The 16,264-nt window shown below is 46.7% G+C and overlaps 1 protein-coding gene across 1 annotated transcript in view; it reads right to left on the bottom strand.

Moving 5' to 3' along the window:
* myo10 (myosin X) overlaps positions 1 to 16,264 on the bottom strand; it is a 72,569-nt gene that overhangs the window by 35,680 nt on the left and 20,625 nt on the right. Inside the window, exons 2-3 of the mRNA XM_047341911.1 lie at positions 12,299 to 12,397; positions 6,996 to 7,154 (exon numbers count right to left, since the gene is read on the bottom strand). Of these exons, the coding sequence (XP_047197867.1) occupies positions 6,996 to 7,154; positions 12,299 to 12,397 (258 nt within the window). The remainder of the gene's footprint in view (positions 1 to 6,995; positions 7,155 to 12,298; positions 12,398 to 16,264) is intronic.

A 16,264-nucleotide genomic window follows, 5' to 3' on the forward strand; every position in this document is an offset into this window, starting at 1 on the left:
AGACTGTAGGAGGTAAATTAAAAACAGAACTTCAGTCCTTATTACGGAGGTGACTTAGAGAAAGTGTTTATTTTGGAAGGATCGGAAGAGGAGGAAAAAGAAGCCTGAGGTGAAACCAGTGCTCTGAGGCGGAGAACTCCCATTACAGCCATAACAATAATAACTCGGTTAATGGCCATGCCGGCTGTATGCACAGTGTGGGGCATGGAGACAATACTAGAAATAATCTCATCCTGATGAAGCTAAGTTTCAGCTGAGCAGTTTGTTGTACGAAAACACAACATTATAGTGTAAATACAGGAAAACACTTTAAAATCTGTTCATAAATTGCAGATGCGTGTCCGCCCGTACTGTGGTTATGGACGATGGTACCAGCAGATACAGGAAGGTACTCTCCGTATTCCATGTCTGGTAGTCGCCGTATAAACCTGGCAGGTCGTACGTACTACGTGTGTACTACTAAGTGTGTATAAACATGCAGCCCTGCTGGCCGTGCTCACAGAAGGTGTGAACGACCCGGCTGCTACTTCCTGGACAAACATCCTGTTTAAACAAGACGAGATCAGAGACAGTTTTCTCGTCCGTCCATGCGACCTTCATTTGACAAAATATCTCCGTCCAGACGAAGACAACGAAACGACAACAAAACGCTCAAACAATGCCGGGCCAGTAGATGGCGACAAAGTCTCCATCAACGATCGGTTGGACCACAGCGTTCTTCTCTGGTACTGGATGGATCGTTGATGGAGACTCTATCGCCATCTACTGGTCCGGCATTGTTTGAGCGTTTGTAGTCGTTTTGACCCCCGAGCTCCTCATTGAACCCCCAGTGCTAATCCCCCCCCCCACCTGCCCCCCCACTGCCCCTCGCCACTCAGACGGCCCACTGACTGACTGACCTACATTCAGCCTGGATACAAATCCATTTGAATGGCAGTTGAGGTGAATGTATTTACATGACAAACACAGGCTGACCTGCCAGAGTGTGTGGTTGTTATAGTAATGTACTGTGGATCATACATTACTGTGTGTGTGTGTGTGTGTGTGTGTGTGTGTGTGTGTTATCTCTCTCACAACATGGCAGCTCTGCTCAGGAGGTCGGTTCCTCCTCTGCCAGCGGTGTAAACAGTTCACAGTCGGACTGATCTCTGGCTCCGAGGCTCACGAGCGTCACTCAGCTCGTGTGTAAACGTTTCTCCTGATGCTTGTGATGCTTCACGTCGTGTTTGGGATTTTTACTTGAGCTCTTGTAAACACACGAGGAAAAAAGACTCGACCTTTGCCTCCCTGTGCACTTGTTGGACACTTTACCTGGTTTCGTTTTACACTGAGGTTCAGCCGAGTGAGTTTCACACCAGACGGTTGGTTTGTGTCACTAAGACTTCAAAATAAAGTCCTGCCCTCAACTCGACGAATTACAACCATTTGGACTCAATTAAATCTCCCCGTGGCTCCGACCTGGTAACAGTTACCACGGCAGCACCTTGGCTGCCACTCTCATCAGAAGCCCCCATTGGCTGATGTGATTTACTGTGGCCCCTCGTCCTCCGTGCCTGGTGTCAAATACTCCACATTTCGTTGCCGTACCACAGAGGTGACGCAAGAAACGCGATACTCACTTGAGTGTTTGTTTGACACATTGAACCTGCGGCACTTTGGACGGTGGACGTTCAGTTTCACACATCGACTTTAGTGGGATGTGATACTTTTGTACCGACGCCACCAACATCACGTGTTCAGACATCTTTAACATTTGCTGTTTGGCAAAAGGTCTGAAAGCAGCTTTATTGAATTTAATTAGATTGTATTTACCACTTGAGTCCAATGACAGAGGTCTGGAACGTGCGGAGGATCTTGCTGCAGGAGCGTTTAGTTTCTAGAGATATTTTAATACTTCTGATTGGGATGAAACTTAACTTCTGGCTGCACCGTAGAGTGGAGTCACTTCAGTTTTGGGACAAATGGCAGATACCTGGCCTAACGTGGATCTTCTGTTTGTCGACAGTTTGCAGTTACAGCGACGTCCATGTTTACAGAGGGGCGTCAGTGGCTGTTGATGGTGTAACTATAGAGCTCAGGGAGGCATGCAGGCAAAAAACCAAGATCTCTCTCTGAGACAGATAAATGCAGAAAGTGGGAAATGAAGAACAGATGGAGAGAAAAAACGGAGGATCAGAGGCAAAGCGTCGGCAGGAAATGTAAGCGAGAGGGGAGGAGTGAATCTGCAGCAGTCACTGAGTTACTGGGTCACAAAGACAAATTCCTGCACATTTGTTATTCTTGGCCATCGCAGCGATCCTGCTCTGCTGTTTGTGTTTAATATCACTGCTGACGGACAGAAATCCCACATCTGTGAAAGTCGGGTTGTTCGGGAGAAGAGGATGATTGTTTTACTTTGCTAGAGCCGCTGAAATACACGCACTCCACCAATCAGGACTCAGCTGTCAATAACGACGTTGCAGCACATTTTGACATTAGCAAATTAGTAATTAAAACCAAACTGATCGGAAACACTTGAACAAACATCAGTGTGAAGAGAACTAAATGACAGAAACCATTTTTACTTTTCAGTTTGGTCTCTGTCCCAGCCGTTAACATGGAAGAGGCAGAGTTTATGACCCATACTGCAGCCAGCCACCAGGGGGCAATCCAGATGTTCTGGCTTCATTTTGGGGAGCTGTCATGTCGTCTGTCTTTATTTAGAGAGGATGATTTCTATTGATTCCATCGTTTTTTTCAATTCTTTTGGAAAATAAATGATCAGATTTTTCTTTTACTCATTTATTGCACGACTGCTTTCACAGGAAGTGACATGAGCCCCGGTTATTTGTAAACACAGCTGAAAGGAAATGACATCAGGACAGTGTGTGGTGCGGTGACTCTTCTTTGGCTGGAGGACGGTTTCTCCACATCTGACCGTGATCAGGACGCCGAGCTGGACTCGTCTGGAAGCTCACGTGCACACGCTCCTATAAGGACACAGTGTGTAGCTGTGTGTGTGTGGCCAGTACGTGTGTGTGTGTGTTTATGCATGAGGAGACCAGATATCTACTGTGGGAATAAAGGGACGTGTGTGTAAATGAACTCTTTCTGCACTTTCTTTGTAAGCTTGTTTTTTTAAACTGCCGTCTGAATAAAGTTTATTGTTTGAGCTGGAGAGCAGCAGCGCTCTTCATCTGCTGTTTGGTCTCTGCAGCCACCTGCAATTCACCCCCGCCTCAAAGCCACGCATCAGTCCCAACACTCAAAAGAACCAAAGCTGTGTCCTGGAAAACAAGCAGCAGATTGAAAGCACATAGATCATGTTTGCTGACGGCTGACTCTCACATGTGCAGCTCGATTCCGCACGGTCGAGCCGAATGACCCCGGGACCAGGTCGGCCTGTCAGGGGGCGACCCCGTCCTGGTGGGAATTACGTGTTGTCTGAAACGTTGTGGACGGTTCAGAATGTTTTTTAAGTCCTGTCGTCACATTAGATTCAACAGAGCTTCGTTGTCTCAGATTAGAATCTGTTGTTGTCTCTCAGTAAGTTAAGCTATAAGTCATTATATAAAATAACAGATGCATTCGTCATTAGAGAAATACAAACTCTGTAGAAGTCCAGACCGCATCTTCCAACATTTTCCCGACTCCATGGCCGACAACTGGGAGAAGCCCAAACTGCTGCATGGACATCAACTGAGCAATGAAAAGTGTGAAACCCACATTAGTCAGTGAGGAGCCTGCGGCTGCATCTTCTTCACAGATGCAGAACAACTTTCACTTTGTGCCGATCACTCTGAGGTTTAAAGACTCCGCTGTACAGAACGTGTGAGAATAATAAACCTGTCACTGCAATTAATCACAAGCCAAAGCACTAAATGTAAACAGAGACAAAATACCCAGGGAAGGAATTTGCTGCCATTAGATGACGTTATTCTAAATGTATGTGTTTAAAATGTATGTGTTTAAAATGTATGTGTTTAAAATGTATGTGTTTAAAATGTATGTGTTTAAAATGTATGTGTTTAAAATGTATGTTTGAAATGTATGTGTGAGAGAATGTGTATGAAAGTCTGAAAGTGTGTGTTTTAGAAAGAGGGACAGTACAGGGCAACCGAGCAAGTCAGAGATTCCTGAGAGAGAGAGAGAGAGATAGTGTGTGTGTGTGTGTGTGTGTGTGTGTGTGTGTGTGTGTGTGTGTGTGTGTGTGTGTGTGTACGTTTCAACTGGTATCCACACAGGAGACGAGTGAGGCCACCAGTCGACAGCACAGCTGGTTACAATCACAGGAGCTAAAGACTGCACACAACACACACACACACACACACACACACACACACACACACACACACACACACACACACACACACACACACACAAACCAGTGTGGAAGCCTCCAGGCTAAATTTCCAATTCATCTATGTCATGCCAACTCTAAAGTAAAGCAGCTTTAGCACTGAGGCTAGCTGCTAGCTGCTAGTTCAAAACTAAAACATTATTTGTTCCAGTATAATCACCATAATCATCATCATCATCATCAAAATGTTCTTTTAAAGTCTTAAATGTAAACACTGTAATCGTAATGTAATCAAACACAGAAAGTCTTTTTAAAAGCCACAGCATCAACTCATTAATTCTGCTTGTCTGACTCTCAGAAGTCAGCAGGGGTGCTTTCAGAAATTCCGGGGCCTCTGACAGGTTATGGCATCGGGGCCCCTTGCTCTAATGCATCTGACTTCATGCGTTTATGCACACTTCACCTCTCTCTGCCCTTTTCTTCACACCACACACGTTCCCAGGAAGTGAAGACACTAAAGTAAAGTCAGGAACTTTATCTGTGTTTCCTGCAGCTCTCAGATTTTAGCAGCGTGTGTCCCTGGCATGACCGTCCCTCTAAACGTTTAACTGTGTTGATTAGCTTTTGTCTTTCTTGAAAAACAGGCGCGCACACGGGACTCGACACTCGTGTCAAAAGTCAGGACGGATCTCAGGAAGGTAGAAACCACGATGTCCACGAGGACAGAGAAAAACATGCATGAGCAGCAAAGTGAGAGAATCCAGCCCCTGGACGCTTCCAGAGCTTCATGTGCAGGTACTGGATTTGTCTGTAGTTCAAACTGTCCCATCATAAACTTGACCACATGAACCCAGTCCTTATACCGAACATGAACCCAGAGTTTATTCTGTTTCTATTGGTGTAAAAACTCCAAAAGGAAGTTAATAAACCTGCATTCACACAGTCCTGAGTTCCCAAACGTTTCATGTAACCTGAAACTACCAGCGTCACCAGTTAAAGTCCAACTTTTAACCTGTTGAACCTTTGATCCGTGTCAGAGCTTGCTGCTGGCTCTGTGGCTTCAGCGCTGTGTTTACGGACCGTCCCGTTGGTCCACCGCGACCCACTTCACTCAAACCTCTCCTCTAATTTTCCCCTTCTGCAGCTTCTGGCCCAGAAAGGGTAAAAAAAAAAGCCCCGTCAGTGTGGAGAATGGGTGTGCGTGATGAATTGATTGGATAATTTCGACCATGCGGGAGCATTCAGTTGTGATTAAAGTAACTAAATGGCGTTTGTCAAAGGTTACTGCGGCGAATGTGCGCAGGGAGCACAAGGCTGCCTTTGTCGCCGGCTTGTTTTGCTGCAGAAAGTGCTCGGTCAGGTTTGTTCATTAGTCCATAAGTAGAAAATGAGACAGTAATGGTCGAGAGCCATTTGTCCCACATATTCCTTTGTTCTCAGAGTTTAGTCTGACTGGCTCGGCAGGAACAGAGCTGCTTTGTTGTCCAATTAGCTCGCTGTGCAAAGCAGGACAGGAATTAATACTGTGTTAAAACAGCAAAAGAAAAGTACGACTGCTAAGATCCCCGCTATGATCACTGCTGTTTCCACATCCGCTGACCACGACTGCTGCGAAGCCTCCAGAGCTTCAGCGATTAACAAATCAGTCAACGGGCCCAAGCCCCACCCCCGAAGTAGAATATAAAGTATTTAAATATAAAGGGACCATTCTAGGGTAAATAAAACAACAATTTGTGCAATGTAGATGAAAAACACAAGTAGTAATCACTAGAATTATTTACAATATATAAATGTATATATAATACTTATATTAAATATTTGCCAATAGATCCTTTCACCTAAATCTTACACACTGAACCTTTAAAGCAACATTAGGTAGTTTATATAGTTTAAAATAACAGCTTCAAAATTCTTCTGATGGTACATACACTTATAAAAGGAAGAATGGCACGTCTCTCATCGCCACAGCGCCCCCTGGAGGCCTGGAACTGCAGTATCTAACCGTGGTGTACAACATTTTCTCACTACCTGTAAACCAAACGTGAATTCTTTTGCCATAAAAGATATAATCAACAGATTATGCGATTGTTACATCAGTCATCGGTTTCACACCTGAAGCAACGAAAGCAGTCAGGCAGGTTTCTGCTGCGTCTGTGCACGTTTCCAGTCTGATGCTTATTTAACATCATCCTTTATTTCACACCAGTGAAGCTGTCGACCAACCTTCACTGTCTGTAATAAGGCCGACAGCCAAACGGCTTCTGACGGAACGTTGCTGTGACCTCGGAATACCACACGTCTCTGACAGAAAGTGTGATGATGCAAACCGTAAGAAGCTCTCGACTGTTTTGTGATCGTTCCAGAAGGACGGGCGCTCCTCCTCTGTCTAACTGATCCATCTCTTATCCGTGTGCTGCGTCTAGACCTTTATCTCTGCTGTTACGTAACGATTGAGCAACTTCGGGCATTCGTAGGCGATTCCCACACAGAGAACTTGGAGGAAGGCAGTTTACCCCGATGGGCCGAGTCGTCAACGTGAACGCTCACACGGCAGATGGACGTCACAGCTCCTGTCTATTCTCAGATCTTCCTCCTGACTTGGCTCAGAATCTTGATTTTTTTTTTTAAAGCAAAACCAGATAAGCTAAATTGCAACTGCTTCACCCGTGTCCTTATCTGTCGGCTGCTGTTGAAATCGAGTGTTTTGGGTACGTACGTAGATGTGTCTCTGCTGGTAGCGCAGGAGGAGGTTGTGCATGATGGCACCGTCATGGAGGTCCTGCAGCGTCGCCATGTCCTCCACCCCTGTGACGCTGCTGTGGTGCATGGGCTGCACCTTCTGCCTGGAGAGCGCATTCTGCTTGTAGGTGTACACCTGCGTCACAAACACAAGATATACACATTTAATTATGTGGCAAGAATATATTGAAAACAACAAACTTCTATCAAATTATTTGGACAAAAAGTGGAAGAATTATTATCCAGAGTTCAGACATTAACAACATCGCCTCAATTCCTTTTTGGTGATGTATTTTCAACCCTTCCGTTTTTTGTTTGCAGTTTCCTCCTGCTCATATTCCAGTTGTCTTTGTGCAGGAGACAGAGGCAGATTGAACGTGGCCCTGGGCTGGAGGAAGGTTTCGGCTGCTCGAGTGTCTGAGGACAAGGTCGAACAGCTTTTCAAGACAAAACAGTTTTAACTGCTTCTCCTACAGTGACGAGTCCAAACTGATGATAACTGAATCTAGGTCCTGTTGAGTGTCTGATATTGTGTCTACTTTAGGGGACTGATATTTATGTGTGTGTGCACTTTGGTTGCAGATCCAAATAAAAAACGTGAATCTCATGGATTTAAATGTGGTTTCATGAGGGGGCTGTAGGAGAAGGTCTACTGAGTCACATTGTAGAAGGCAAACAGTTATATATAAATAAAGATATAGATAAGAGTCAGTGACATCATTTGGTTAATCTGTGATTTTTCTTTTGCTGGAAGTAAAGACGAAAAGAGAGAAACTGGAAACAAAAACCTGCAACAGGCCGATTTCTCTTGTTCTTCAGAGTTTTACACATTTGAACAGTGTCGCTCGGGATGTGTTTTGGATTTTTTTTACCATTGGACTCTCACCAGGAGTAAAATGAAACTGTGAGCATCGACCACACGTCTCACAAGGTGATTAACACACGCTGAACTCTGGTCGGTCGGTAGGTCGGTGACCTGCCGTGACCAAGCGAGTCAGGGCGACTATCCCTGAAGGAAGCCAGTGTCTGACTGGGAAGTCAATCACATCTGACCCCCCCACCCACACATATTAACCTCCAAAGCCCCCCCTCAGCATCCTGCCAGGCCTCATTTCTCACATTCCTGCCTCAGTGACGCTTCAGGGGAAACTGAATGTCACAGAAACATCTTAACGTGAAATGTGATCGGGTCTTTTCTGTGATGGGTCACGAATGCTGCGGTCGAGACCACCGTGTTCTGATGGATTTATGACGTCCGCAGTGTGTCCGGGTGAGGAAAGCCAAACGTCCGGGGGCACCTGGAGAAATACTGAGCTAAACAACTAAACTAACCAGAGTTTATGATGAGCTCTGTGAGTGTAACCTGCTCTTCACAGTTTCACAGACTGTCCTGTGCAGAGGGAGATACAGGAGATAAGTGACTTGTTAGACCTGTTCAGAGCAAACACTGTTTGCATTCAACAGTTGAACAAGTTCAATCTGCCCTGAAGTCCTGAGAGGGAGCTGAGCGAGTGTAAACACACCCTCACCTGTCGTCCTGTTCCTCAAACACTGAAAACCACAGACTGTGAATAAAGATGGACGACGCGGCTCCACTTCCTCCCACTATCCAGAAATGAAGCCAGAATAATCCCGGATACGAACGCTGACATCTTGGGGGAAAGTCGTTATTTGGAGTGAGAGTCGGTGCAGTGTTGATGATGGAGCGGCGCCGTGACGGACGATACAGATGCTCGACCAATCAGCAGTCAGTCTCAGCTGTCAATCATGACATCATAACCAATCTATATACCATCAAGTAACTAATTAAACATCAGTGTGATAATAACTACCTACAATCCTTGATGTAAAAAATGTGTTAAACATCTATTTTCATTTTTTTTGTTTGTTCCATGTCCCATTTGCTAACATGGAGGAGACAGGCTTTATGACCTGCAGTGCAGCCAGCCACCAGAGGGCGACACTTTGGCTTCCCTTAGCCACCACGACCACTTGTTTCCCCATAACTCTGCTTTCGCTCCATAGGCCCCCAGTCATTCTGGACCACCTCATGAGCGCCCCCTATGCAACCTTGACGTTTTGGCGGTAGAACCTCTCAGACAGTCTCCGCAGGCCCACCGTGGAGACTCATTAGGTTTCTAATTGGCCCAGTTGTCCTCGCGGAGACGAGGAGGGTCCACGCCTCGGGAACAAAGCGCTGGGGCCCGGGCGCTAAGCCGAGCGACAGATGCTAACGGGAGTAAATCCCTGAGAAACAAAGCCCTTGGACAGCGCTGCAGAGGAGGTGGGTCGTGACCGCTGTACAACAGGCGCTGTTCCAGGATCAGCCAGGATGAAGTTTGTTGTTCTTACTTGAACGGATCAGGAAAGTGAGTTCTCATTGAGCTGGAGGCAATTAGATGATCCTGAGGAACCGAGGAACTCTTATAATGAAACTTATGCACTTTAGCCGTCACTAGTTAGGAAGGTTCACTATAAATGGATATTTATTTATGGATTGTGTAAACAACACATCATTTATGAACCATAAAGACAATAAAGAACTTTAAGAGAAATAACAAGTGACATTTACTGTGATAATATTGATATGTTCATATCGTCCAGCCCTGACTTATACGTAAATTTGAGAGTTTTCTTTGAATGTAACACTGAATTTGTCAGATTATTATCTTTATCTCTGTGTGTGTGTGTGTGTGTGTGTGTTTCTTCCCTTTATGCTGAGCTTTGTTTTCAACCTGCATCTCTGTTTGTCTACATTTTAGTTCAGTTGCAGTTTCATGTGACGCTGGTGGAGTCGCATCATTCTCGTCATCACTTCGAACACATTTAATAACGACTCCGACTCTCCAGCCAGTGATCACTCGGGAAAGAAACTCTTAATTATGCGTCGTCAGGAGGGGAAACTGAGCCCTCGCCGCCCCCTCGCCGCCCCCACACTCTCTGTCAGACAGTCGACCAGGTAACCCAGCGCCCGCCCCCTTTGCATCCTCATCTTCCTCATCAAAAGCAACAGCTGCACTTTGAATCACCATTCATCTCCTGCTGCATTGTCCTGCAGTCAGCTCGGGAGGAGGAGACTGTCTGCTCCGTCAAAAACACTGAAACCCGAGCAAGACAAGAGGAACCCTGCGACCCCCCCGACAGCTCACAGGCTCACTCATGAAAGAACTACTGATGATATAATAATAATCATAATCCTTAGAAAATAAAAGACCTGACACACAATTATTATAATAATGTAAAAGAAGTTAATCCATAAATAAACCTGGATGATAAGTCAAACAGGGGATTCCTGTGTCACTGGAGGTTTCAGGACCTGATTCTAAGACCCTATAGGTTTTTGTTAGATCCTGTTTTGCTTCCTTTTTTAACCAGAAAGAGCCGGTGTCTCGCACCAAACCCACCACACTCCATTTACTGCTTTAAGGGTTTGGCCGTTGCCTCCAGAGGCTCATCTCCTCTCAGATGGGAGCTGATGGACTCTGAGATTGTCAAGTGTCGACCTCATGGTGCTTGTAGAAGTGGAGTCGGACCCAGGTTGTCACCACCAGAGAAGAATCACTGTGTGGCTAGAAAACCCCAAGCCTTCACCTGGAGGTGAATCAGCTCAGCACCTCACAGTCCAGTGGGTAAACTGTGGTGCGGAGCGTCATTAGCTTCAGTGACCAGCGGCTCTGATGGAGTCTCTGAGTGAGTCGGAGCCCGGTGATAAGAATGTCTTAATCTGCCAGTAAATCTTCAGGACAATACGCCAGCTCAACATGACCCTAAATCCTTCAGCGCTCACATTCACACCTCGTCCTCTGGCAGCGACCCTCAGCCGCTCACACACAGGACGTCTTTGTTAAAGCTGTCGGCACAGGAGGGTGCTGCAGAGTGAATCCACCCAGACACCTCACACAGGAGACGGTTTTCTGGCCTGGGTTTTAAGGCTTCACTTTTTTCAAACTAAACTAAAACGATCTCAGAGTTTTGGCTACGAATCGGTTTTCATCCCCGTCCTGAAAACACATATCACATGACCACTCACGCGCGTGCAGGTGAACATGCAAACAGCTGTATCATTGAGCAACGACACAGGGTCAGTTACACTTGTAATTGATCCTCCATGTCGTGTTCTTCACCGGAAGATGAGGCTGATTGATTTCTTCATGAATGAGGTCATGTGACAGGAAGCTGACTAATCAGAGGAGGCTACGTCGTGACTAACAAGAACCAATCAGGAAGAGCGTCCACGTCATCGCTTCCAAACATCTCCGTTTCTGCTCATCCAGATTCAAACGCAGCCTCGGAGTTTTCAAACTAAAACAGGACCAGCAGCGTTTACAAGCTTCTCTGTTGTAGTGACTCTAAAGATCTGGAGAAGTGTGGACGTCCAGAGATTCCGTAGCAGAGCTGATTCGTCTTCGAACTAAACCGTAGTGTGATGTGGATGTGGCCTAGAGAATCTTGAGATTGTGACTCTCTGGGTCTTCATCCACACTAATACGTTTTGAAACTATCAGAAGCTGTGAACCATGGACGTCCACACCGATATGAGCAGAGGAGGAAATCCACATGCAGGGGAAACAATGAATCGTGTTTGAACTCAGACTAAACAGGTTCCGTGAAATGACGTCGTCAAAAGACTTAGGGTTCAGTTGACAAATTAAAACCTCTGAGGACATAACACTGTAATTAGTCCACCTCAGTGCCCCTGTCCCAAATCCTCTTCATCAAACTGGAGCCCTTCTTGGGATCACTTTAATTTAGAGTCACAGCAAAGATTCATATACAAAACAGATCCAGTGAGTGAGTTCACTTCAATAAGATATCTTGTGTTGCAGCGAACCTCCAGAAGAGTTTGTATAGTTGTTCCTTGTTAATAACCAACTTAAATACATAAGTCCCCCTGTGACCCCTGCTCCATATGTCCCTCGCCTCCTCTATCGGCTGTTTTGACAACACGTGCATCAAAGTAGAATCATGCAGAAGCATATGGGGATTAGAGGATTTACTCCATCTTGAGCTGATCCTAAATTATGAGTAGACCTCTCTAAGCCTCTGCTGTCTTGGAGGTTTACGAAAACAACTAGTAGGACAATCTACGAGCTGAAATCCCCAAGTTTGATACTCAAGTGTGAATGATGCTGTCGATCTCAGGAACGAGAGAATCCCTGACGTCAAACTGCAGGAAGAGTGTGTGCATGTGTGGGTTCACAGAGAGGAGAACCACCACCACTGAAACCTTTCAGGAAGAGAACAGACATCCGATGTGAACAGGACTCGAGGGACTCTCACCTGGCCGTAGTCTGTGGCAAAGGCAACCACCCCTCCGGAGCAAGAGGACACGGTGCTGGGCTGGTACTGCTCATCCTCCCGCAACCACACCCGGTCACCCTGCACAGGAAGAAAGAACGAGGCACGTTAAATCCAAACTCCACACACACACTGGGATGTGGTGAGTGAACCAATCTGAAAAACCAGCATCGTGAAAACACAGTTATCCAGAAGGCAGAGAATTCACATGATCTCTGAAACCTGTTGTAAACATCAGGACTTTTCACTTTCACCTGCTGCGCCACCGAGAAACCGACCGATCGTTTCACTTTTTATTTTTGACATATCTTGTTTTGAGTCCTTTGTGGAATGGTGTAATTTTAATATTGGGTTTGATCTCTAATAAATCGTCTGGTAACAAAAAGAACGTGATGGAATGTTCAGTGAACTTTCTTTTCCGTTGTGAAGTTCTTCTTCCTGTTTCTGTTCGACAACATGTTGTATTTATGTCCTTCCAGCTCGTGTAACGGTGTATTAAGCTCTGACAGGAAGATATATTCATCTCCATGCGGTGCCGTTCCCAAGGCACTGACCTTTCTCCCGCCAGTAGGAGGGTCTCGGGTTTCAGAGCTCTCTACCTGCAGCCAGTAAACCTGCATGTTCCTTATTATTCCTGTTGACCTGTGAAGTTTACTGCTCCTGGTCACACAGTGGTTCCCCCCTGACGAGCAACGGGATGTTTTATCACCACAGTTTCTGTGGCGACGCAGCAGAGGATCCGGGGAGATTTGCAAAGAAAGTCAGAGAGTCTTGACGGAGCGTTTTGAAAGTTTCCGTCTCAGTTTAGTTAAATATTTCTCTTTGAATGTGATCGCATGACCAAAACGTTCTGATTGTGATGCACGAGGAAAAGTGGGACTGACAGCTGACGACCGAGCTGGAGACCTGAGTGGACTCCCTCCTCTGATCGTGGAGCCACATGTGCCTCTGTTCATTAGCGTGACAGGCTAACGCTAATGGGAAAAACAAACGCTGTGCTGTGGGATGCTTGGACCCCTCCTCCCTCCGCGCATACGAGCGACCTTTGACCCACAGGCCCTCGTTTCTACCATAGCGTGGTGGAGAGGGGCACCTGGCCGGGGGGGGGGGATGATGCATGAATGGATGTGGATAAACACACACACACACACACACAGTAAAGCTTACGTCTGCAGTGTCAGCAGTGGATCAGAGAGCCACTGATCCCAACCTGGTCACAGAACGTCAAACAAATATCTCTTTACTTTGTCTGACGGACTTTAAAAGGAAAACTTGATCTGCTGGGCCTTGGCGGAGGTACGTGCTTGACTGAGTGACGTTCTCGATGTTGTCGTTTTTAATTTCTATTTCACAGTTTTTCTGTTTTGTCATTGTTTTTGGGGGGGGGATACAGACAGGATAAGTCCACAGACATATAGAAAGCCTTTCATTGGGACGCCGGTGGACGAGAGGCTCTTTGATGCCACAAAAAAGGGACCAAACAAAGGAAGATGTCCCATTGTAACGTGCACAAAGAGAAGGCGTGTGCTGTTTACCAGCTGAGGCCATATGGACATTCCTGACGCGCACCACCGGAGGAATCTGATGTTTGCGTCAAGTTTGGGTGGAGAAGGGCAGAGAGGGCCCCCCCCCACTGACACACTTTTCAAGGCTCTGTCACCACCAAACAACCCGACACATGTAAACACACACATCCGTGTTCTTTGTGGGAAGCGTGTGCCGCCCGGCCTCTAGAGAGAGACGACTCAAGACAGTGGCACACTATCTACTTTCCTTCCATCCGTCCCCACACACACACACACACACACACACACACACACACACACACACACACACACACACACACACACACACACACACACACACACACACACACACACACACACAGCTACTAGCCCATGTCTACAGTCGGGCTCTGTGCCAGAAGCCTCTGCTTCACCTCCCCTCCTTCCTTCATCACCACCGACTGCCTGAACCCTGAACATCAAAGACCTCGTTTGAACTTTCCGATGAACCAAAGAGGACGAGGACCCAGGTCTCTGTTAATGGAGGAACACCAAACAGCAGCGGGAGACGCTCAGCTCGGCGAGGGAGCCGCCAAACCATCCGCGGTGTTGGATTAGGTCTGACACAAAAACAGTGTAGCCAATATTTCACAATGACCCTTTGAGAAGAGACTTTACGAGTCTGACCACCGCCCTTCACCGCGCACCTCCTCCAGCTCCGCCATGTTTAATGTCAGAATCGTTCACCTCTGCATTGCCCTCTAGTGGAGGTATTGCAACAACCATACGAACGTTAATCTACAGATGTATTTCTATATGTAAAGACAGAATAAATGAGCCTTTAGAGAGTTTCTGACCATGGCGTCATTGCAGTCTACTTTTTATAACTGATCATAGAATTCAATTATCACTATGGAGTACCGTAATCAGCTGTTCTCAGGGGCCCCCATCTGCCTGCTTTCCCAACCCTGTTGTTACGCCCCTGGACGTGCACAAAGGCAGTTTCCTACTCCATCTGATTGGGCTGAGAAAAGTCCTGAATTATTAATGTTCCTCATGTCTTAAAGTCCCTAAAGATGGGCGGCAAACCACCTTATGAACGTCTGAGAATAACCCATTTTCATCGACCGTCATTGGAATGAATGCCACAATATTCTAGAAGCAGATGTCACAACACAACACCAACAACTTTGTGGATATGGGAGGAAAAAAACATGGGTTCACATGGACTTTCTGCCATCCCACTGACATGGAAGGCAGCTGGGCCTCAGCCGTGCTAATGTCAACACATGAGCAGGGAGACACTAAACAGATCCAACTGGGACTGGGAGCTGTGGATCAAGGCCCAGCTGTTGAACCTCTGAGACCTCCGAGCCTCTCATTCAGACCCGAGTGAACCAGCTCACAGAGCAGAGGTGTCGGGGTCAGTGAGACAGAAAGAAGCAGGCCAGGATATTAAAGTCAGAAAAACAAACCTACACCGTGTTTGGTTTAAGTGGAGAAATGTCTCCGCAGTGACCTGATGTTTTCGTTTCTCTGTTATGGCAGCAGTCGCGTTCTGAGGGCAGCGTCCTGTTCTAGGAAATATTTTGACATGGAATAAGCGTTGGGCCGCACCAATAATAAAACCACAAAACAAGAGTGGACCAGAGCAGCTTCCTGCATCGTTTGGTGAACGAGGCACCGGACGCTGGATTGAAATCAGCCTAAAATGATCCTGATTGTCATTCGTTAAAATGTCATACTTCTCTGCTTCAGTTTTCAAGTTGTATGATTTCGTCTTTTGTCCAGACGGATGCTCAGTTCTGGACCTTCTCAATCCTGACACCTCCTCCCGATCAGAGCCACAACAACAGCACAACCTCCTCCCTCCCAGAATGCTTTGGTACCACCGAGGCAGTGACCCGTGTCCAGCGTGTATTTGCCTGTCGGTAACCTCGACATGTTTGGCTAATGCTCTCACTGCGGGACGCCGTCGGGGGAGGAGGGGGCCGGGCTGGTAAACACCAGGATCTGCGTTGCTGCGAGCGTTCGTACGCCGCTGGGGTCGGGAATGAGCAGCTGTCTCGTTTGAGAGATTCCACTTCCTCTGCCGTGACAAACAGAGTCTTGTGTTCGAACCACAGCCATCCTCTCTGTCAGGGCCTTCAACGGGATGTGGGGGCCGAACACTGAAACTGGGACTCGACACGACTGCTGGTATGTTCTCTGGAAGATGGTGCACTGCTGCTCCTGCAAACAACTGGCACCGTCTGCTTTCAACCTGCAAACATCCTCGTTGGGCAGGTTAGGGTGGGTAGTTTGAATCTACTGTACATCACACTCCAGGTGTTTTCTACCATCTGGATTTCATCTGGTCACCACTGAACTTCAAATGTCTCTACAGCAGCAGCAGCAGCTCAGCAGCTCTCTGCTGAGGATTTAATGTGAAACAATATTATAT

Source organism: Hippoglossus stenolepis, chromosome 11, assembly GCF_022539355.2.
Source record: "Hippoglossus stenolepis isolate QCI-W04-F060 chromosome 11, HSTE1.2, whole genome shotgun sequence".
In the NCBI taxonomy this organism is placed as follows: domain Eukaryota; kingdom Metazoa; phylum Chordata; class Actinopteri; order Pleuronectiformes; family Pleuronectidae; genus Hippoglossus; species Hippoglossus stenolepis.